This window comes from Lampris incognitus, chromosome 11 (assembly GCF_029633865.1).
Source record: "Lampris incognitus isolate fLamInc1 chromosome 11, fLamInc1.hap2, whole genome shotgun sequence".
Classification (NCBI taxonomy): Eukaryota; Metazoa; Chordata; class Actinopteri; order Lampriformes; family Lampridae; genus Lampris; species Lampris incognitus.
This window is the reverse complement of record NC_079221.1, coordinates 743183-767822: the sequence shown is the minus strand read 5'-3', so window position 1 is coordinate 767822 and position 24640 is coordinate 743183. Positions and strand designations below refer to the sequence as shown.

At 46.2% G+C, this 24640-nt stretch overlaps 1 protein-coding gene across 2 annotated transcripts in view; it reads left to right on the top strand.

Annotated features, from left to right (window-relative positions):
• Positions 1–24640, top strand: part of dip2a (disco-interacting protein 2 homolog A) — a 427030-nt gene that overhangs the window by 275053 nt on the left and 127337 nt on the right. For both annotated transcript variants that reach the window (XM_056290056.1, XM_056290055.1), the window contains exons 7-10: positions 11282–11401; positions 14204–14401; positions 15150–15241; positions 16674–16784. In XM_056290056.1, coding sequence (XP_056146031.1) covers positions 11282–11401; positions 14204–14401; positions 15150–15241; positions 16674–16784 — 521 coding nt within the window. The remainder of the gene's footprint in view (positions 1–11281; positions 11402–14203; positions 14402–15149; positions 15242–16673; positions 16785–24640) is intronic.

Sequence of the window (24640 nt, the reverse complement as noted above, 5' to 3'; positions counted from 1 at the left end):
CGGTAACCCTGTATCATCATCAAACTGACGATAACCCTGTATCATCATCAACCTGACAGTAACCCTGTATCATCATCAACCTGACAGTAACCCTGTGTGATCATCAACCTGTATCATCATCAACCTGACGGTAACCCTGTCTCATAATCAACCTGACGATAACCCTGTATCATCATCAACCTGACAGTAACCCTGTATCATCATCAAACTGACGGTAACCCTGTATCATCATCAAACTGACGATAACCCTGTATCATCATCAACCTGACAGTAACCCTGTATCATCATCAACCTGACAGTAACCCTGTATCATCATCAACCTGTGTCATCATCAACTTGACGGTAACCCTGTCTCATCATCAACCTGTGTCATCATGAACTTGACAATAACCCTGTATCATCATCAACCTGACGGTAACCCCGTCTCATAATCAACCAGACGGTAACCCCATCTCATAATCAACCTAACATTAACCCTGTGTCATCATCAAACTGATTGTAACCCTGTCTCATAATCAACCTGACGATAACCCTGTATCATCATCAACCGTTATCATCATCATCCTGACAATAACCCTGTATCATTATCAACCTGGCAATAACCCTGTATCCATCATCAACCAGACGGTAACCCCGTCTCATAATCGACCTGACGATAACCATATATCATCATCAACATGACGTAACCCTGTCTCATAATCAACCTGACGATAACCCTCTATCATCATCGACCTGTATCATCATCAATCTGATGGTAACCCTGTCTCATAATTAACCTGATAGTAACACTGTATCATCAACAACCTGGATAATCATCAACCTGACAATAACCCTGTATCATCATCAACCTGACAATATCCATGTTTCATCATCAACCTGACAGTGACTCTGTATCATCATCAACCTGTATCATCATCAACCTGACAGTAACCCTGTATCATCATCAACCTGTATCATCATCAACCTGACGATAAGCCTGTGTCATCATCAACCTGGCGATAACCCTGTATCATCATCAACCTGACAGTAACCCTGTATCATCATCAACCTGTATCATCATCAACCTGACAATAACCCTGTATCATCATCAACCTGACAGTAACCTTGTATCATCATCAACCTGTATTGTCATCAACCTGACGGTAAACTTGTATCACCATCAACCAGTATCATCATCAACCTGACGGTAACACTGTCTCATAATCAACTTGACGATAACCCTGTATCATCATCAACCTGACGGTAACCCTGTATCAACATCAACCTGACAGTAACCCGGTATCATCATCAACCGGACAGTAACCCGGTACCATCATCAAGCTGACGATAACCATGTATCAACATCAACCTGTATCATCATCAACCTGACGGTAACCTTGTGTCATCATCAACCTGTATCATCGTCAACCTGTATCATCATCATCAACCTGACGATAACCCTGTATCCTCATCAACCTGACAGTAACCCGGTATCATCATCAACCTAACGATAACCCTGTATCAGCATCAAACTGTATCATCATCAACCTGACGATAACCATGTATCATCATCAACCTGTGTCATCATCAACCTGACGATAACCCTGTATCATCATCAACCTGATGATAACCATGTATCATCATCAACCTGTATCATAATCAACCTGACAGTAACCCTGTATCATCATCAACCTGATGATAACACTGTATCATCATCAACCTGTATCATCATCAACCTGGCAGTAACCCTGTATCATCATCAATCTGTATCATCATCAACCTGACGGTAACCCTGTATCATTATCAACCTGTGTCATCATCAACTTGACGATAATCCTGTATCATCATCAACCTGTGTCATCATCAACTTGACGATAACCCTGTATCATCATCAAACTGACGATAACCCTGTATCATCATCAACCTGACAGTAACCCTGTATCATCATCAACCTGACAGTAACCCTGTATCATCATCAACCTGTGTCATCATCAACTTGACGGTAACCCTGTCTCATCATCAACCTGTGTCATCATGAACTTGACAATAACCCTGTATCATCATCAACCTGACGGTAACCCCGTCTCATAATCAACCAGACGGTAACCCCATCTCATAATCAACCTAACATTAACCCTGTGTCATCATCAAACTGATTGTAACCCTGTCTCATAATCAACCTGACGATAACCCTGTATCATCATCAACCGTTATCATCATCATCCTGACAATAACCCTGTATCATTATCAACCTGGCAATAACCCTGTATCCATCATCAACCAGACGGTAACCCCGTCTCATAATCGACCTGACGATAACCATATATCATCATCAACATGACGTAACCCTGTCTCATAATCAACCTGACGATAACCCTCTATCATCATCGACCTGTATCATCATCAATCTGATGGTAACCCTGTCTCATAATTAACCTGATAGTAACACTGTATCATCAACAACCTGGATAATCATCAACCTGACAATAACCCTGTATCATCATCAACCTGACAATATCCATGTTTCATCATCAACCTGACAGTGACTCTGTATCATCATCAACCTGTATCATCATCAACCTGACAGTAACCCTGTATCATCATCAACCTGTATCATCATCAACCTGACGATAAGCCTGTGTCATCATCAACCTGGCGATAACCCTGTATCATCATCAACCTGACAGTAACCCTGTATCATCATCAACCTGTATCATCATCAACCTGACAATAACCCTGTATCATCATCAACCTGACAGTAACCTTGTATCATCATCAACCTGTATTGTCATCAACCTGACGGTAAACTTGTATCACCATCAACCAGTATCATCATCAACCTGACGGTAACACTGTCTCATAATCAACTTGACGATAACCCTGTATCATCATCAACCTGACGGTAACCCTGTATCAACATCAACCTGACAGTAACCCGGTATCATCATCAACCGGACAGTAACCCGGTATCATCATCAAGCTGACGATAACCATGTATCAACATCAACCTGTATCATCATCAACCTGACGGTAACCTTGTGTCATCATCAACCTGTATCATCGTCAACCTGTATCATCATCATCAACCTGACGATAACCCTGTATCCTCATCAACCTGACAGTAACCCGGTATCATCATCAACCTAACGATAACCCTGTATCAGCATCAAACTGTATCATCATCAACCTGACGATAACCATGTATCATCATCAACCTGTGTCATCATCAACCTGACGATAACCCTGTATCATCATCAACCTGATGATAACCATGTATCATCATCAACCTGTATCATAATCAACCTGACAGTAACCCTGTATCATCATCAACCTGATGATAACACTGTATCATCATCAACCTGTATCATCATCAACCTGGCAGTAACCCTGTATCATCATCAATCTGTATCATCATCAACCTGACGGTAACCCTGTATCATTATCAACCTGTGTCATCATCAACTTGACGATAATCCTGTATCATCATCAACCTGTGTCATCATCAACTTGACGATAACCCTGTATCATCATCAACCTGACAGTAACCCTGTATCCATCATCAACCAGACGGTAACCCCATCTCATAATCAACCTGACATTAACCCTGTGTCATCATCAAACTGATTGTAACCCTGTCTCATAATCAACCTGACGATAACCCTGTATCATCATCAACCGTTATCATCATCATCCTGACGGTAACCCTGTCTCATAATCAACCTGACAATAACCCTGTATCATTATCAACCTGTATCATCATCAACCTGACAATAACCCTGTATCATTATCAACCTGTATCATCATCAACCTGACAATAACCCTGTATCAATCATCAACCTGACAGTAATCCTGTATCATCATCAACCTGACAGTAACCCTGTATCCATCATCAACCAGACGGTAACCCCGTCTCATAATCAACCTGACGATAACCATGTATCATCATCAACGTGACGATAACCCTGTCTCATAATCAACCTGACGATAACCCTCTATCATCATCGACCTGTATCATCATCAACCTGACGGTAACCCTGTCTCATAATCAACCTGACAGTAACCCTGTATCATCATCAACCTAGATAATCATCAACCTGACAGTAACCCTGTATCATCATCTACCTGACAATAACCCTGTTTCCTCATCAACCTGACAGTAACCCTGTATCATCATCAACCTGTATCATCATCAACCTGACGATAAGCCTGTGTCATCATCAACCTGACAATAACCCTGTATCATCATCAACCTTACAGTAACCTTGTATCTTCATCAACCTGATGATAACCACGTATCATCATCAACCTGTATCATCATCAACCTGACAGTAACCCTGTATCATCATCTACCTGATGATAACGCTGTATCATCATCAACCTGGTAGTAACCCTGTCTCATAATAATCCTGACGGTAACCCTGTATCATCATCTACCTGATGATAACGCTGTATCATCATCAATCTGTATCATCATCAACCTGCCGGTAACCCTGTCTCATAATCATCCTGACGGTAACCCTGTATCATCATCAACCAGACGGTAACCCCATCTCATAGTCAACCTGACATTAACCCTGTGTCATCATCAAACTGATTGTAACCCTGTCTCATAATCAACCTGACGATAACCCTGTATCATCATCAACCGTTATCATCATCATCCTGACGGTAACCCTGTCTCATAATCAACCTGACAATAACCCTGTATCATTATCAACCTGTATCATCATCAACCTGACAATAACCCTGTATCATTATCAACCTGTATCATCATCAACCTGACAATAACCCTGTATAAATCATCAACCTGACAGTAATCCTGTATCATCATCAACCTGACAGTAACCCTGTATCCATCATCAACCAGACGGTAACCCCGTCTCATAATCAACCTGACGATAACCATGTATCATCATCAACGTGACGGTAACCCCGTCTCATAATCAACCTGACAATAACCATGTATCATCATCAACGTGACGGTAACCCTGTCTCATAATCAACCTGATGATAACCCTGTATCATTATCAACCTGTATCATTATTAACCTGACGGTAACCCTGTCTCAAAATCAACCTGATGATAACCCTGTATCATTATCAACCTGTGTCATCATCAACTTGCCGATAACCCTGTATCATCATCAACCTGACAGTAACCCTGTATCCATCATCAACGTGACGGTAACCCTGTCTCATAATCAACCTGATGATAACCCTCTATCATCATCGACCTGTATCATCATCAACCTGACGGTAACCCTGTCTCATAATCATCCTGACGATAACCCTGTATCATCATCAACCTGTACCATCATCAACCATTACGGTAACCCTGTCTCATAATCAACCTAACAGTAACCCTGTATCATCATCAACCTGTACCATCATCAACCTGATGATAACCCTGTATCATCATCAACCTGTATCATCATCAACCTGACGGTAACCCTGTCTCAAAATCAACCAGACGATAACCCTGTATCATCATCAACCAGACGATAACCCTGTATCATTGCCAACCTGATGGTAACCCTGTATCATCAGACACTCAGTTTGGGCTGTAAGGCACGTTGATATGGAGATGACCAGTGAATCAGGTTTCTCGCTGGTTTAAGAGTACCAGGTGTATCAATACAGTGAAGCAACCCTTCTGAACTGCTTTATGCCCCCTGCCCACCCGTCAAACTTTGCACACCTGTATGCACCTTGCATTTCCAAAGGCTTCCAAACCATCAAAAACTGCCTGACATTTTATACCATGCACTGGCAAGTAAGAGAGCGCTATCTTCATAGAGCAAGCCATATTTGTTTATCAAATCATTTAGTTCAAAAAGATAATCTTAATGTTTTATTCTTTTTGTTAAACAAGTGAAAGAATTGAAAAATTACGTGAGGATCAGCTTGAGGAACGTCTTTAAGCACATGACACGATTTGAGGCCGTTTGAGTTGTCTGCCATGCGTCACAATGCAAAATCACAAGACTACACACACACACACACACACACACACACATATATATATATATTTTGATCCCCCCCTTTTTTTCTCCCCAATTGTATCTGGCCAATTACCTCACTCTTCCGAGCCATCCCGGTCGCTGCTCCACCCCCTCTGCTGATCCGGGGAAGGCTGCAGACTACCACATGTCTCCTCCAATACATGTGGAGTCACCAGCCGCTTCTTTTCACCTCTAGTGAGGAGTTTCACCAGGGGGATGTAGCGCGTGGGAGGATCACGCTATTCCCCCCATTTCCCCCTTACCCCTGAACAGGCGCCCGACCTACCAGAGGAGGCGCTAGTGCAGCGACCAGAACACATACCCACATCCGGCTTCCCACCCGCAGACAGCCAATTGTGTCTGTAGGGACGCCCGACCAAGCCAGAGGTAACATGGGGATTCGAACCAGGATCCCCGTGTTGGCAGGCAACAGAATAGACCGCTATGCTACCTGGACGCTCCAAGGGACAGTATTTTCAATATGTTGTTAAAAAAGAAAACAAGGTTTTAAAGATTTGCTTAAAAACTCATTAAAACAGGCCTTCTTTGTGAGTTTTTCTGTTGGGTTATTTGTGCACACAGTGAGCGGCCACAGAGGACAGTCCAGTAAACCTACCCTTAAACAGAGCCGGTGCTGTTCTGCCTCCCATGCATCTTCACTCCAACACTAGTGTTGATGTTGGTGGAGGCATTAATGAGCTTCTAGTCTGCAAACAGGAGCACAGCCGGACTGTGCTCTTATTACATTTACAATCATCCATCCTATTCCACCCTGAAATATGGAATACTAAGGTCAATGCCTTTACAAGCTAAGGTTGCACACCTGACTAAGCAAGTGAAGAAGATTCAATTATTCATTTATTTTTTCCCCCACTGTATCTTATAAAATTAGTTATTCATGTCTTTTTCTATTTTCCTGATAGAAGACCTCTGACAGACTTGACATGATGTCTTCTGGCATTGTGGCCCTGAAAGGATTACAGAACCTTCTATTTCCTCTCTAAGTTATATATATATATATATATATATATATATATATATATATATATATATTTATTTGCTTCTCCGCCCCATCTTACCTGGCCAATTAACCCACTCTTCCGAGCCATCCCGGTCTCTGCTACACCCCGTCTGCTGATCCGGGGAGGGCTGCAGACTACCACATGTCTCCTCCCACACATGTGGAGTCACCAGCCGCTTCTTTTCACCCGACAGTGAGGAGTTTCACCAGGGGGATGTAGCGTGTGGGAGGATGATGCTATTCCCTCCAGTTCCCCCTCCCCCCCAAACAGGCCAGAGGAGGCGCTAGTGCAGCGACCAGGACACATACACACATGGGCGGCGCAGTGGTGCAGTGGTTAGTGCTGTCTCCTCACAGCAAGAAGGTCCTAGGTTCGAACCTCGGGGTTGTCCAACCTTGGGGGTCATCCCAGGTCCTTTCTGTGTGGCGTTTGCATGTTCTCCCCATGTCTGTGTGGGTTTTCTCCGGGTGCTCCGGTTTCCCCCTCTATCAAAAAGACCTGCATGTTAGGCTAATACTGCTGTCTGTGCCCCTGACCGAGGCGTGGCAAGATGAACTGGAGTTGGTCCCCGGGCGCTGCACGGCAGCTGCCCACTGCTCCTATCTACACAGCTAGGATGGGTTAAAGGCAGAGGAAGAATTTCCCCACGGAGACCAATAAAGTAATAAACTAAAATAAATAAATAAAAATCAAACATACCCACATCCGGCTTCCCACCCGAACACACAGCCAATTGTGTCTGTAGGGACGGCCGACAAAGCTGGAGGTAACATGGGGATTCGAACTGGCGATCCCCATGTTGGTAGGCAATGGAATAGACCGCCATGCGTTGCCAACCGCCCATCTCATCCTCATATGAACACAAACCCAGTTAACAAACTGGACCGTTTTGGCCACCTTAGAAACCAGTGCAAACTCAAACTGTGAGGCTTCAACAGCAGTCTGTCTGTCTGTCTGTCCTGCAGATCAGTTCATACTCAGCCTTCTGTCTGTCTGTCTGTCTGTCTGTCCTGCAGATGAGTTCATATTCAGCCTTCTGTCTGTCTGTCTGTCTTGCAGATCAGTTCATACTCAGCCTTCTGTCTGTCTGTCCTGCAGATCAGTTCATACTCAGCCTTCTGTCTGTCTGTCCTGCAGATCAGTTCATACTCAGCCTTCTGTCTGTCTGTCTGCAGATCAGTTCATACTCAGCTGTCTGTCTGTCTGTCTGTCTGTCTGTCTGTCCTGCAGATCAGTTCATACTCAGCCTTCTGTCTGTCTGTCCTGCAGATCAGTTCATACTCAGCCTTCTGTCTGTCTGTCTGCAGATCAGTTCATACTCAGCTGTCTGTCTGTCTGTCCTGCAGATCAGTTCATACTCAGCCTTCTGTCTGTCTGTCTGTCCTGCAGATCAGTTCATACTCAGCTGTCTGTCTGTCTGCCTGTCCTGCAGATCAGTTCATACTCACCTGTCTGTCTGTCCTGCAGATCAGTTCATACTCAGCCTTCTGTCTGTCTGTCCTGCTGATCAGTTCATACTCAGCTGTCTGTCTGTCTGTCTGTCCTGCAGATCAATTCATACTCACCTGTCTGTCTGTCTGTCCTGCAGATCAGTTCATACTCACCTGTCTGTCTGTCTGTCTGTCTGTCCTGAAGATCAGTTCATACTCAGCTGTCTGTCTGTCTACCCTGCAGATCAGTTCATACTCAGCTGTCAGTCTGTCTACCCTGCAGATCAGTTCATACTCAGCTGTCTGTCTGTCTACCCTGCAGATCAGTTCATACTCAGCTGTCAGTCTGTCTGTCCTGCAGATCAGTTCCCACTCACCTGTCTGTCTTTCCAACCATTGATCTTTTCCTATTTTTCCCTGTTGCACATTTGCACTCAACCACACTCCTTGGCACAAGGTCCTGTGGTACCAGCAGGGTTGTGTTCACTGACATCCTGATATGTGTCTCCTCCAGGCTTTGAGTGGAAAGGTGAAGGAGCCCTCATTTTAACGGATGGTATTTATAACCTTTCCTCCAGCTCTATCGCACTCTGCCACTATATGTGAGCCGCGCATGTGTGTGTGTGTGTGTGTGTGTGTGTGTGTGTGTGTGTGTGTGTGTGTGTGTGTGTGTGTGCTGAAAACATTAGCAAGCTATAACAAATGCAGTCATCTAACTTGTGTGCATTTGAATGTCTTATCTGTATGTATCGCCCTGTGCGTGTGTGTGTAAGATGTGAAAAGTCCTGGGCTTAAGCGTTTGCGTTTCACCATCTCCAAACAGATATGTAGTGTAACCCCTCCCTAAACTGATTGGGCTCGAGCGGGAGATGAGATTGGAAAAGGCCTGTTTGGTCTCAGGTGTGTGGGGAGGATTTGTTCTGACTTAATAATTGGAGCGGTGAACGCTGGTACCTGCTCTTGGAGTGAGCCATCCTACATGTCACTGTGTTCCTCTCTCTCCATGTTGGATTGCATCAGTGTGATACCCTGCGGCTGCAGGGTCTGTGATGGCTGCAGGGTCTGTGATGGCTGCCTACTAGTGTTGCTGCCATTTTAATACTGACACAGCTGCTGGTGAAATCATGCCAGTCACATTTTTGTTCCACCACTGAAAGATGATGGGGCAAATGTCCAACGGTGACCTATTAAGGGAATGTAAATGGATTAGTCTGAAGATGTAATTTACTGTAGGTCTGTTCTGGGTTTGCTGTGGGAAAGGTAAACTCATATTATTCAGTCCTATTTCTGTAGACTATTTAATGAAGGAAATATGAGTTGTCAGCTCCATCATTTCAGTTGTTTCAGTTTGCTGCTAAATGCATATCTGATCATTTTCTGTATATAATGTAAGGACTATCACATATATTTGCTACACAGAATCATTGACATTTTTATCATTGCCAAAGCACAGATAATTTTTCCCAGTTTATATGAGGATCAGTTCCCAGTAATTTTAGCTTGTAGAGGGATAGATAATGAAATCTGAATATGTTAATGGCTATGTTAATTCCAATCATTACACATGTGACGCCCCATTATACAGAGGCCTGGTTGACTTTAATATTGATGAATGGGGCTCTTTAGCGGGGGAGGTCTGTGTCCTCAGATGTGTCTGGGGTGCCCCAATTGGCCCATCAGGTGTTGTGCTGACGCTTTGCCCTCCAGACGCCCACTCTTACTGCTTGGTTCTCGGATGAGGGGGCAGAGCATGTCTGAGACAGCCTTATTATAGGTCAGACCAAGCAGGCTGGATGCAGCTGTGGCCTTCGTCTCCTGTGGTCAACTGGAATATCTGAGTCTACTGCCAGACCTACCCCCCCCCCCAACTATGAGCTCATAGCAGAGATGGATATCCAGGAGATGTGTGATTTGAGTCCACAAATAGCCTATGTCCTATATCTTCTGAGGAAACGCTGGCTGTACAACACCTCCCCTCTCCCTTCCTTCAATCTGTCATTTCTTTCGCTCTCTCTCAGTCTGCCTGTCTCTCACCCAAGCTTTCTGTCTCTCAAGGAGACAGACACATTAAGATCGGCCATGTCATCTGCTGTGCCGGTCTGCTCTTTCTCTCTGTCACTCACTCCCTCTTTCTCTTTTTTGTCCTTGCAAAGATTTGTGTGTTTGTGATTTTGTTCGTTGAGTATTTTCTTGTTGATGAACAAAGGTTTTGAACGGAGTTAAGCTGAGTTGATGATTAGGCTACTGCAAAGCTCATTTAGGAATATTTTAAACGGGCACCTTCGGGTCACCTCATGAATCACTTATGTGTTGTCTAGAGAGAGGACCTCTTGTTGCTAGGCAACAGACTGCTCTCCTCTTTTCATAGCCTTGCCTTTGGGGTTGTGTTAGGTGGCTCCAGTGAGAGAACTCAGTGACAGCCTGTAACCTTTGACCTCTAGGTGACTGTAGAGGTCATCTAGCCACATTTTGATTGACAGCTCGTGGTCTTTTTTGTCCTGCTAGTACATGTCAGTGACCTTCTCTCCTGTCTTTTCTTATCTTGTCTCATACATCCCATCTTACCCTGTACCCTCTCTACCTATCAAACAACCTGTCCATTTTCACCTTTTCCTCACTCTGTTTCTCTCTCTCCCCCTCTCCCTTTCCATCCTCTGTTTCCTCCGTTTTCATCTGTCATCATATCCTTTCTTATTACGTTACCCTCTCCCTCCCACCTCTTCTCTGGGCACTTCCATCCACTTCTCTCCTCGTATCTCCCACCTGGCTTTTTCTCTGTCTTTCTGTCACATCGCCATCTTTCTTACCCTCCATCTCACTCCCTCCTTCTGCCCCGGTCCAATTTATAGGTGTCCCCGTCAACAGTCGTGTTTCCTCCAAAATCCAACAGCTGCTGAACACCCTGAAGAGACCAAAGCGTCCACCGCTGCGAGAGTTCTTCGTCGATGACTTTGAGGAGCTTTTGGATGGTAAGTTGGCTTCAGAGACCTAGCTGGAGACCCATCTCCCAACCAGTTTACTGAAATCCAACTCAACTGACTTTCCTCATGTGGTCTGTTCAGCAATAGCAGTCAGAGGCTCTAGAGGCCAGGTGCTGTATTTAAAAATAAGAGCGCCTGCTGTTTAGTCAAGGCAAATGATTTGGTCAACTTGACTGTTTTGCTAAGGAGAGTGTTATCTCTGTTTGACTCATCACAAGCCTGCTGGAGCTCAGTTAGAGGGACAGCGTGACTTCACCACACCACACCTAGTGGTCACACACTCAGGTACACTTTTAGATCAGTGGTTGTTTGTTTTTTTTCCTGTCTTGGTGGAGCCAGGACCACCACATGCACTAAGGGAGTGGACAGGAAACATGGTGGTAATACTCACATATGTATGTATACACATACACACACAGCCACTGCCAACCGCTGTGGTCTCGCCCTCTAACCATTTCCTCCATTCTAGCCAGCCCAGTGTGGGGTGGGTGGGGGTTTGGGAGGAGTACGGGTGTTAACCAGCCATGCTGAGTAAACAGTGTGAAAGTAAACAAACAGCAGGAATAGCAGCACATCAGCAGGTATTTGTGTTGCTTCCCCAGCTCTGTGGCTGGCACTGTAGCATGACAACCACAGCAGTCTCCTTAGCTCATGGTGCCCTTAGCCCACAGTGCCCTTAGCCCGCGGTGCGCTTAGCCTGCGGTGCCCTTAGCCCACGGTGCCCTTAGCCCACGGTGCCCTTAGCCCGCGGTGCCCTTAGCCCACGGTGCCCTTAGCCCGCGGTGCCCTTAGCCCACGGTGCCCTTAGTCTGCAGTGCCCTTAGCCCACGGTGCCCTTAGCCCGTGGTGCCCTTAGCCCACGGTGCCCTTAGCCCACGGTGCCCTTAGCCTGCAGTGCCCTTAGCCTGCGGTGCCCTTAGCCCACGGTGCCCTTAGCCTGCAGTGCCCTTCGCCCACGGTGCCCTTAGCCCGCGGTGCCCTTAGTCCACGGTGCCCTTAGCCCGCGGTGCCCTTAGCCCACGGTGCCCTTAGCCTGCGGTGGCCAGATGGGGCAGACAGTCCGCTCTCTGTGTCTGATGATGCTTTGTCATCCCGCTCAGATACACCTGGCCGATGTGGCATAGCATCTGTGGAACTCACCAGGAGTCAGGGATTGGAGGATAAAAACAAGATGGTAGAGGCGTCTGGGTAGCGTAGCAGTCTATTCCGCTGCCTACCAACACAGGGATCGCTGGTTCAAATCCCTGTGTTACCTTCGGCTTGGTCGGGCGTCCCTACAAACACAATTGGCCGTGTTTGCAAGTGGGAAGCTGGATGTGGGTATGTGTCCTGGTCGCTGTACTAGCGCCTCCTCTGGTCAGTTGGGGCACCTGGTCAGGGGGGAGGGGGAACTGGGGGGAATAGCGTGATCCTCCCACGCGCTACGTCCCCCTGGTGAAACTCCTCACTGTCAGGTGAAAAGGAGCAGCTGGTGACTCCACATGTATGGGAGGAGACATGTGGTAGTCTGCAGCCCTCCCTGGATCAGCAGAGGGGGTGGAGCAGCGACTGGGATGGCTCAGAAGAGTGGGGTAATTGGCCAAGTTCAATTAGGGAGAAAAAGGGCAGAAAAATTCTACAAAAAAAAAAAGACAAGAGGGTGAGGGGAAAACGGTCATGGAGGGACAGCAACAAGGTTTTTTTTCTCCCCAACGTGGCATGACAACTCCCTGTTCTCCCAAGTTCCTACCATTGCATGACCCCTGGGGGAGTTGGGGAAGTTGGGGAGAGTTCAGACTACCACATAAGTAGTCAGTGGATCTACATGCATTGGAGGATACACATGGAGCCGCTGACTACTTCTTTTCCCCTGTCAGCTGCAGCTTTCTCTGGGGGGGGGGGGGTGCAGTACATGCAATGGGATGCTGGTGCATCAGTTTGAGCATGTCACGAAGGAGATTTCTTCAGAGAGGGGCGGGAAGTATTGAGAGACAAACTTCTGCCTGTCAATAAAGTGTAGCTCCTCTTGAGACGGGTGAGGCTGAGCTACTCCGAGATGGATAGAGGGAGCGAGAAAGAGGGCGAAGCAGTTACTGGGCAGACAAAAAGAATTCAGGCATGAGTAAAGGTTTCTTCAGTGGCTATGTCTGTGACAGCAACACCTCTTCCTCCGTTGCTTTTTATCTCTCAACCTCTTCCTCACCTCCCTGTAATGAGGTTGTATCTTATCCACAATAGCCCATATTTCATTATGAGGTGATTGTTTTTTCGTCAATATGTACATCTGCATAAGTAGAAAATTTAACACACATGCACGCGGTGAAGGTTGGAGCTGTTCTGGTGGGTAACACTGTACAAGATGCTGTACAGTAGCTTTTATCATTTACAACGGAACATGTTGTTGCCAGGAAACATTTTAATCATCAATTCCTGTAATCCTGTTATTCTCTGTTGCTTGACTGAAGAACTGAAATGAAGCCATTATACTTGGCTATCTGTTGTACCATTACAACATATTGTTTGGTTTTGATTCGCTGAGAAAAGATTTCATTGAAAGAGCTTGACAGAGAGCTACCAAAAAAAACAAAACAAAACAAAGAACCCAAACAACATGTAAGTTTTCTGCTTGTGTTATCAGCTCATGGGTAAATGCAACCAATTAATTTGATGGCTGAATGCATCTGCAATGAGACAATGCAGCGGTAGCTCCTTCTCTCATCTGAATTGAGTTGAACCTTCATCAGAGGGGTTCCCTTTCAATGAATCAGGTGAGATCTTGGCCTTCTTCCTCCCCTTCTTCTGTGTCTTTAGTCCAGCAACCAGATCCCAACCAGCCAAAGCCAGAGGGCCAACAGATGAACCCCCTGGAGGGAGAGCCTCTTGGTGTGGTCACAAATTGGCCTCCATCCCTGCTGGCAGCCTTACAGCGCTGGGGCACCACCCAACCCAAGACCCCTTGTCTAACAGCACTGGACAACGCGGGCAAGCCTGTATACACGCTGACCTATGGTAGGTATCAGCCTGTGTCCGAGAGGACTGGGCGAGAAATGTCAACGAAGAGGACATGAATCATTTATGTCCTGCTCCCTCAACGTACTGCAAAACTGATTTGATTGCAAAATCAAAAAATGTATATCAGACAGGTGTCCGGGTAGTGTAGTGGTCTATTCCATTGCCTACCAACACGGGGATCACCAGTTCGAATCCCTGTGTTGCCTCTGTATTGGTCGGGTGTCCCTACAGACACAATTGGCCGTGTCTGCAGGTGGGAAGCCGGATGTGGGTATGTGTCCTGGTCGCTTCACTAGCGCCTCCTCCAGTCGGTCGGGGCGCCTGTTCATGGGGGAGGGGGAACTGGGAGGAATGGCGTGATCCTCCCGCGTGCTACGTCCCCCTGGTGAAACTCCTCACTGTCAGGTGAAAAGAAGCGGCTGGTGACTCCACATGTATTGGAGGAGACATGTGGTAGTCTGCAGCCCTCCCCAGATCGACAGAGGGGGTGGAGCAGCAACCGGGACGGCTCAGAAGAGTGGGGTAATTGACCGGATACAATTGGGGAGAAAAGGGGGGAAAATTTTCCCAAAAAAAACCCAAAACTGATTTGATTAAAAAATCAAAAGATGTGTGTAAGACTCGACCATCCTTATTGTAATATGATGTTTAACGTGTTGTTCATGTTGCTGTTCACTAATACCTCTGATCAATACGGTTATCAGGTAGGTCAGAGTTACAATGGTGCGTGTACACCCCTCTCTAGGTAAATTATGGACCCGCAGTCAGAAACTGGCCTATACACTTCTGAACAAGCTGAGCACCCGAAATGAACCTCTTCTTCTTCCTGGAGATAGGGTAAGTCCTCTAGATATTACTGTACATACAGCAGTAAGTCCTCTAGATATTACTGTGCATACAGTAGTAAGTCCTCTAGATATTACTGTACATACAGCAGTAAGTCCTCTAGATATTACTGTGCATACAGTAGTAAGTCCTCTAGATATCACTGTACATACAGCAGTAAGTCCTCTAGATATTACTGTACATACAGTAGTAAGTCTTCTAGATATTACTGTACATGCAGCAGTAAGTCCTCTCGATATCACTGTACATACAGTAGTAAGTCCTCTAGATATCACTGTACATACAGTAGTAAGTCCTCTCGATATTACTGTACATACAGTAGTAAGTCCTCTAGATATCACTGTACATACAGCAATAAGTCTTCTAGATATTACTGTACGTACAGTAGTACGTCTTCTAGATATTACTGTACATGCAGCAGTAAGTCCTCTAGATATTACTGTACATACAGTAGTAAGTCCTCTAGATATCACTGTACATACAACAGTAAGTCCTCTAGATATTACTGTACATACAGCAGTAAGTCCTCTAGATATGACTGTACATGCAGCAGTAAGTCCTCTAGATATTACTATACATGCAGCAGTAAGTCCTCTAGATATTACTATACATGCAGCAGTAAGTCCTCTAGATATTACTGTGCATACTGTAGTAAGTCCTCTAGATATCACTACATACAACAGTAAGTCCTCTAGATATTACTGTGCATACAGTATAACAAACACACACCTTGTGAACGTCATTACATCAGCTCGCCTGAGCTACTTCAGACAAGTTCTCTAGTAGAATAAGTCTCCAATACAAAAATGAGAGCATTGCATACAGCTGAAAATAGAGAGCTTCAGGACCAGATTCATCAAGTTGTGCCCCAGGATGAGTGCTGGAAAAAGAAATTTGCAGATAGAACTAAAAATCAGCTGGAGAGATGAAGATTTTTTTTCGTTAAGGTAAAGTAAGGTATGGTTCAGAATTATTATTCTCAACTGTATGTTTAAAATGAAACTACCTCAAACGCTGATAATAACTGTGTTTTGTACCTTAGTCGTAGGACGATCCGGCAGATTACTGATGTTAATCAGCAGGTTTGGATAAGGCTTGTGATGTTTGTTCTCCATCTTGCTACCTTTGCATTCTTCCATCTCTGCAGTCGGTAATAAGAGACTGTCACTGTGCAGTACTACATAGAGAAACCAGTTTATCACGAAGAGGCATGGAGTCTGCACACTTTTAGGACAAAGGAGGCTATCCAGAATCAAGGCGAAAGACTCTTCTTGATACTGAATATTGCCTATTATGAAATGTATGCACTGACAGCTAACTGTTGTATGGCGTTGTTCTAAAAGGATGAAAACATTATTTCTTTCACTGTTCAGATAATTCAGGAATGCCTGTATGAATTTTATTAACCCTTGTATTCCCGCAGGTTGCGCTTGTATTTCCCAACAATGATCCAGTGATGTTCATGGTGGCGTTCTACGGCTGTCTCTTGGCAGAGCTGGTGCCCGTACCCATAGAAGTGCCACTGACTCGAAAGGTAGGGGGAATTTCAAGTCCAGCCTATGTCTGATAGCCAACAATAGATTTTGCCCATTATGCAGTGTTGGGACCCAGGTTTATCAATTTGGAATGAATGAATTTCACATTCATCTTTGAAAATGTCCAGCTGTTCTGTTTTACTCAGCAGGAAGAGCCCTAGTGACCTCTACTGGAATGACATGTAAATGACCACATGACAGACATGACATGGAGACAGTTGAGCATTTAGAACAGTTCGATAATGATGGCATTTGACTGTCAGGATTCGCGACTTATTGTTGTATGAGTGTTTATTGCGTTGTTATCCTGCCCCAGAGGGCAGGTGGTGTAAAGCTACAATCTTGAAGGTCTTTTTTTTAAACTTACTGACACCTGTGTTGATACCTGTAATTGCACTGGGGTTTGACTGCAGTAACTCAAAATCCCACCATCAAAAGACATGCATGTTAGGGTTAATACTCCTGCCTGTGCCCTTGAGCAAGGCAATGGAAAGAAGAAGTGGAGTTGGTCCCCGGGTGCTGCAGCTGCCCACTGCTCCTGTGCAATAGGATGGTGACATGCAGAAGACAACTTCATTGTAAGAATACAGTGACAAAATAAAGTGGCTTCTTCTTCTTCTTCTTCTTCTTCTTCTTCTTCTTCTAAAGCCCAGAGAGCCGTAAGAAGTGAAACAGAGTTGCCAGTAACGTTATGTCCTCACCTTCCCACCGCCCAGTGAAAAGCATGGTTGAACCTGGGTTTCAGTGATCGATGTTGTTGTTTCTACTTGCTGCTTCTTGTCTTATCCCTCCCTGTCGGGCCACTATGGTCAAGACCTAAAATGTTGTGCACCTTATTTTTCCTGAGAAATTCTTGCCAGACATTAAACATTAAAATGAGCAACTACAAAAGAATTCATGATATGCCTTTTTGTGGTTTTGCTGTTGTCTTAAATAGGCCAGCAACAGAATTAAAAAGAACATTTGTTTGCATGGAAATCTTCTGGGATTCTAGTTCTCAGCCCTCAACTAAAGCAGCAAAGATCAATATTTATCTGCTATCTGCAGAACATATGAAAGCACTACAGTACCCTGTCCTCCCATCGACTGATAATGAAACAAACTCACTCACCACAGGAATACAGCCTGGAAATGAACGCCTGGGCTTGGCTGTCCTGGTAACCATGATGTTGGCAGATGCTGTGCTGTAATTAATGAGATCTGAGTGAGGTGAAATTATGTGGAATGCCAGTCAAAATATTAAATCAGGGGCCAACTGTTCTTGGGAATCTGAAATGCTCTCTCTGTGTCTCTAATTCACTGTGTATCTCTCTATCAAGCACTCCGTCTCTTTCTTTTCTCCTTTTTGCTCTCTCTCTCCAGCTCTCTCTCTCTTTCACTCTCTCTCTCCAGCTCTCTCTCTCTCTCTTTCACTCTCTCTCTCTCTCTCTCTCTCTCTCTCTCTCTCTCTCTCTCTCTCTCTCTCTCTCTCTCTCTTTCTTTATCCCCTTGCTACTCTACTCAATCCTTGTATCACTCACATTTTCACTTTCACACACTCAGCAAGGTTTCCACACTGGGAGTTTAGCCCGAAGCTAATTTGCATAGCCAGACAAATCTGGGTGTGTTTGTCAGATCCTGAAATTCATCCTGCTATGATGGGGCTTTGAAGCGCAGTGGTCTGTCTGTCGGTCTGTCTCTCTCTCTCTGTCAGTCTGTCTCTCTCTGTCAGTCTGTCTCTCTGTCTGTCAGTCAGTCTGTCTCTCTCTGTCAGTCTGTCTCTCTCTGTCAGTCAGTCTCTCTGTCAGTCAGTCTCTCTGTCAGTCTGTCTCTCTGTCAGTCAGTCTCTCTGTCCATCTGTCTCTCTCTGTCAGTCTGTCTCTCTGTCAGTCAGTCTCTCTGTCAGTCAGTCTCTCTGTCGGTCAGTCTGTCTCTCTCTGACAGTCTGTCTCTCTCTGTCAGTCTGTCTCTCTGTCAGTCAGTCTCTCTGTCAGTCAGTCTCTCTGTCCGTCTGTCTCTCTGTCAGTCAGTCTGTCTCTGTCAGTCTGTCTCTCTCTGTCAGTCAGTCTCTCTGTCCGTCAGTCAGTCTGTCTCTGTCAGTCTGTCTCTCTGTCAGTCAGTCAGTCTGTCTCTCTCTCTGCACTGCATCCTGGAGTTTGGTGGTGAGGGGATGGTGAGTTTGGCGGAGAATCTGTGATTTTCCTCTATTTTTTTCCTACTGTGTTTATTGTATGATTGTTTTGTAGTTGTGGTTGTTCTTGTTGTAGTTTGGTGTGTGTTTGGTCATTGTTTTTGGTGGACGGTTAGCTGTGCCGGGCATGGCGTCCTCTGAGATGCCGTCCCTGTCTTGGAGGCGCGGAGCGAGGATAGCACTGTAGCCCAGTACCACAGTGGAGCAGGTGGTGTTGGCGGTAGGAGAACAGGTGGGGCATGGAAACATCTCTTTTGCCTCATGAATGAATAAAGCAGTGGTTATATTTTTGAAGGAACAGGGTTTGGTCTACTAGCTGATAGAAAACGGCTTGCTGGTAAACGATGAGTTTACACTCATTTCCCCGCTGGCGGTGCCCTCCACCCGGATCACCGTGTCTTGAATTTCTCCTTATATCTCCAACGAGGCGCTGGCGCACCAACTGAGGCGCTTCGGGAAGCTTGTAAGTGGGTTCCGGACGGTGAATCTGGGGTGTGAGGACACCAGACTGACGCATGTTCAGTCTCTGAGGAGACACGTGTTCATGTACTTGGACTCTCCGACCCAAACACTGAACGTGTCTTTCCGTGTCAAGCGCGAGGAGGGTTTCTACATGGTGTATGCTGGCTCCGGGACTATGAAGTGTTTTGAGTGTGGAGATGTGGGTCACAAGCGGATTGCTTCTCCACATAGACGGCACGCAGTGGGGTCAGCTGCGGCTGATGTGTGTGACAGCGGGGAGGGGAGCAGTAGGGAGTGGGCCGCTGCAGCCGATGTGGCTGATGGCGGCGAGCAATGGGCCGCTGCGGCTGACAATGGGGAGGAAGGCAGCGGGCGGCAGACGCTGCCCAAGGCTGCTCCCCCTGTGCAAAGTGAGGCTGGTGGCTCCGTGGTCAGGGCCGCCGGTGCGTGCGGCTCTGTGTGTACGGATAACTTAGCAGGGGGGGTGGAGGCTGACCCTGTGGTCAGGACAGTGCAGAGGGAAGACGACATGGGGAGGTCAGAGCAGGTTTCAGTACAGGGGGCAGAGAAGCTGCAGGTTGACATGGACAGTGGGGCAGAGGAGTGGGTGATGAAGCCTGCTGCTTGGCGTGACAATGTGACTGCTATGGAGTGTGAATCTGAAGCTGATTCTGATAGTGTGTCTGTAGCGGACAGTGATTCTCAGTCTGTAAACTTATGCTCACAGGAGGAGATTAACAGGTTTCTAGATGAGACATATGGCAAATCGGTTAATGTCAAGGATTTCCTTACGCTGACAAATTCATTCGGTCAGTTACTATGGATGTTGGGTTGGTCAGTTGCTACACTGCAGCAGGATGTGGGGTTGGTCAGTTACTACGCTGTGGCAGGATGTGGGGTTGATCAGTTACTATGCTGCGGCAGGATTCGGGGTTGGATGTGCTGGATAGCAGGAAACGTTACCGTCTAGAGAAGCATGTCCCTGGTCTAAGGAGAGATGTGAAGGTGCCTATAGCAGACATGGTGAAGAAGATGGATCTCAGGTCAGATGCACCATGACCACACAACACTTGGTGTTTCTTCTCAGCTGTCCTCTTCTGTCTGGTTTCTTACTGGCTGGTCTGTCTTCTCCTCCCAAGCAGAAGAGGCTGGGTGTGGTTTTCTACAAGGAACACACAGTGACAACACAAAAGCAATCGACTGGGGCTTAAGGTGGGCAGGGCAGTATGTCCTTAGCCATGGCACACATTTTAATGCAGGAGTTGCCATTTTGTTTTCTTCTGCCTTACATGCAGCCATGTTGTCCAGCACAGAGAAGGGCGGGGTCCTAATGGTGACAGCTGAAGTGGAGGAGTTTATGTTTACTTTTATTAGTGTTTATGCACCAGACAACGGCTCTGAGTGTGGAGGGCTTTTTGCCATGTTGCAAGATGGATTGAGGGGCATTATTCCTTTAGGGTGTGTTGGATGGTGACCTGGAAGATGTTTCTGGCTCATATTTTGATCACCAGAATGACGCTCTCATACATTGTAAAAGGCAGCAGCTGGACCCCTTCCTGCGAGACAGAGCTGCAGGAGCTTTAGTCCGAGCATGCTTCACTGGACTCCACGACATGGATGCACCAAATGCTTTCTTCTCTACTTTAGAGAAGTCAGTGGTTCAAACAAGCCAGATGGTGTGTCTTCGTATCCCTGATTGACAGGTGACCACAGATCCTACTGAGATGAGGAAACATGCAGTGGACTTCTACACAGACTTGTTCAGGGCAGAGGGCTGTGATGTGTACTCTGCTGTGGAGCTTCTACAGGGCGTTCCTGAGCTGGGTCCAGCAGAGCAGGACACACGGTGCTTGGACATGACTCTGGATGAACTGCCTGCTGCTGTGTCTCAGATGGCGGAGGGCAAGACTCCAGGACTGGAAGACCTGCCATCCAACTTTTTTGAGCACTTCTGGAGTGTTGTGAGAAAGGATCTTCTGGACTTTTTTACAGCGTGCTTTGAGAAAGGGACACTTCCGGTTTCCTGTAGGCGTGCAGTTCTCTCTCTGCTGCCTGAGAAGGGAGATTTAGCCCTTCTAAAGGACTGGTGACCAGTAGCTCTTTTGTGTACACCCTGTGAAATCCTCTCCACAGTTTTGTGGAACAGACGGACATGTTTATTGAACCGTTGACTGGTGCGGGTCACTCTTGTTGTGTTCCACACAACTTCCACACAACTTGTGTTCCACACACATCTGTGATGGACCATCTGTTTTTACTGTGAGATGTGTTTGTTATATGTCGTGTCGATTGTATAGTATACACTACCGTTCAAAAGTTTGGGATCACCCAAACAATTTTGTGTTTTCCATGAAAAGTCACACTTATTCACCACCATATGATGTGAAATGAATAGAAAATAGAGTCAAGACATTGACAAGGTTAGAAATAATGATTTGTATTTGAAATAAGATTTTTTTTACATCAAACTTTGCTTTTGTCAAAGAATCCTCCATTTGCAGCAATTACAGCATTGCAGACCTTTGGCATTCTAGCTGTTAATTTGTTGAGGTAATCTGGAGAAATTGCACCCCACGCTTCCAGAAGCAGCTCCCACAAGTTGGATTGGTTGGATGGGCACTTCTTGCGTACCATACGGTCAAGCTGCTCCCACAACAGCTCAATGGGGTTCAGATCTGGTGACTGCGCTGGCCACTCCATTACCGATAGAATACCAGCTGCCTGCTTCTGCTCTAAATAGTTCTTGCACAATTTGGAGGTGTGTTTAGGGTCATTGTCCTGTTGTAGGATGAAATTGGCTCCAATCAAGCGCTGTCCACTGGGTATGGCATGGCGTTGCAAAATGGAGTGATAGCCTTCCTTATTCAGAATCCCTTTTACCCTGTACAAATCTCCCACCTTACCAGCACCAAAGCAACCCCAGACCATCACATTACCTCCACCGTGCTTAACAGATGGCGTCAGGCATTCTTCCAGCATCTTTTTATTTGTTCTGCGTCTCACAAACGTTCTTCTTTGTGATCCAAACACCTCAAACTTGGATTCATCTGTCCACAACACTTTTTTCCAGTCTTCCTCTGTCCAATGTCTGTGTTCTTTTGCCCATCTTAATCTTTTTCTTTTATTGGTCAGTCTCAGATATGGCTTTTTCTTTGCCACTCTGCCCTGAAGCCCAGAATCCCGCAGCCGCCTCTTCACTGTAGATGTTGACACTGGTGTTTGCGGGTACTATTTAATGAAGATGCCAGTTGGGGACCTGTGAGGCGTCTGTTTCTCAAACTAGAGACTCTAATGTACTTATCTTCTTGCTCAGTTGTGCAACGCGGCCTCCCACTTCTTTTTCTACTCTGGTTAGAGCCTGTTTGTGCTGTCCTCTGAAGGGAGTAGTACATACCGGTGTAGGAAATCTTCAATTTCTTAGCAATTTCTCGCATGGAATAGCCTTCATTTCTAAGAACAAGAATAGACTGTCGAGTTTCAGATGAAAGTTCTCTTTTTCTGGCCATTTTGAGCGTTTAATTGACCCCACAAATGTGATGCTCCAGAAACTCAATCTGCTCAAAGGAAGGTCAGTTTTGTAGCTTCTGTAACGAGCTAAACTGTTTTTGGATGTGTGAACATGATTGCACAAGGGTTTTCTAATCATCAATTAGCCTTCTGAGCCAATGAGCAAACACATTGTACCATTAGAACACTGGAGTGATAGTTGCTTGAAATGGGCCTCTATACACCTATGTAGATATTGCACCAAAAAACCAGACATTTGCAGCTACAATAGTCATTTACCACATTAGCAATGTATAGAGCGTATTTCTTTAAAGTTAAGACTAGTTTAAAGTTATCTTCATTGAACAGTACAGTGCTTTTCCTTCAAAAATATGGACATTTCAATGTGATCCTGTTACGTCTCGCCGCTCCACACCCGCTCTGCAGTGTAACCTTGGCCAAGGCTCAACGTCTCCCCGCTCCACACCCGCTCTGCAGTGTAAGCGTACCCGGAGCTCTGCCAACTCCACCTGATGCCTGTTTCCTCGTTACCCCTCCACTCACCTGTTGGCAATCACCTCCCTATATCTGGCTGTGTCACTCTCAACTTGTTGCCAGTTCGTGCCGTTCCCTGGGAGAGTACTTGTGCTTGTCCTGCTCATCGAAGTTTGTTTACTTACCTGGATCTTCCCTGGAGATTTCTCTGTTGGACCTTCCTCGTTGCTCCCCTTCCCCTGTGCGCTGCTTTCCGTTTACGAAGAGGATTTCTTCACTCCAGCGTTGCTGTGATTTTCCGTTCTCCTTTGGTATCCTCCTGTTTACCCCCCCCTCCTGCCTGGATTAAGGGGCGACTCCACGGTTCCCGGCTTAAAGGTGGACTTCGCGTTTCCTGGTGAGAGTGGACTTCCTGAGTTTTCTCTTCAATAAATTAGCCTGTTGGTCCCGCTATATTGTGCCTTCTGTGTTTGTGCTCTTGGGGTCGGGTGCAAACCCTAACAGTACAAACTGGCCATGACGACCCCAGCCAGCACAGACGGCACACCCACAGCCAATCCGGTGCAAGCAGCCCTAGTAAAACAAATTCAGATTACCAACGCCCATTCCCAGCAATTACAAGAGGCTTCGGTTGCTGTGCAGGGTCTCCAGTCTCAAGTTCAACCCCTGCAAGCTTCTGTGGAAGCTTTAGCTGTCCAGCAGGCGGCGATGGCGAGTCAGCAGGCAGAGATCATGCAACAACTGCAGACCATTTCAGCAGCTCTTGCCAACCAGCAGCTGAACCAGCCTGTACCGCCAGCAAGTGCGCCCCCTGTGGCCGCCGCTCCAGTAGATCCTCCGGTTCCTTTTTATTTACCCCGTGGAACCATCATTACCAGTCCACGCCCATTTGACGGTAACTTTGAAACTTGCTCTACCTTCATTATGCAGTGTGAGCTTGTTTTCACACACCAGCCCACCGTGTTCTCCAGTGATGCTGTTAAGATCGCTTACGTGACCAACCTGCTCAGTGGTCGAGCAGCGCAGTGGGCTACGTCTTCTTGGTCCATGGGGGCCAGCTACTGTAACTCTTATAGAGACTTTGTCGCAGAGCTACGTAAGGTTTTCCACCATCCGGTAAGCGGTCGGGATTCTGACTCACGACTGAATAACATCCAGCAGGGCGGCGCCAGCGTCACAGATTACTCCGTCGACTTCCGCCTGGCTGCCGCTGAGAGCGGATGGAATGACCAGGCCCTGCGT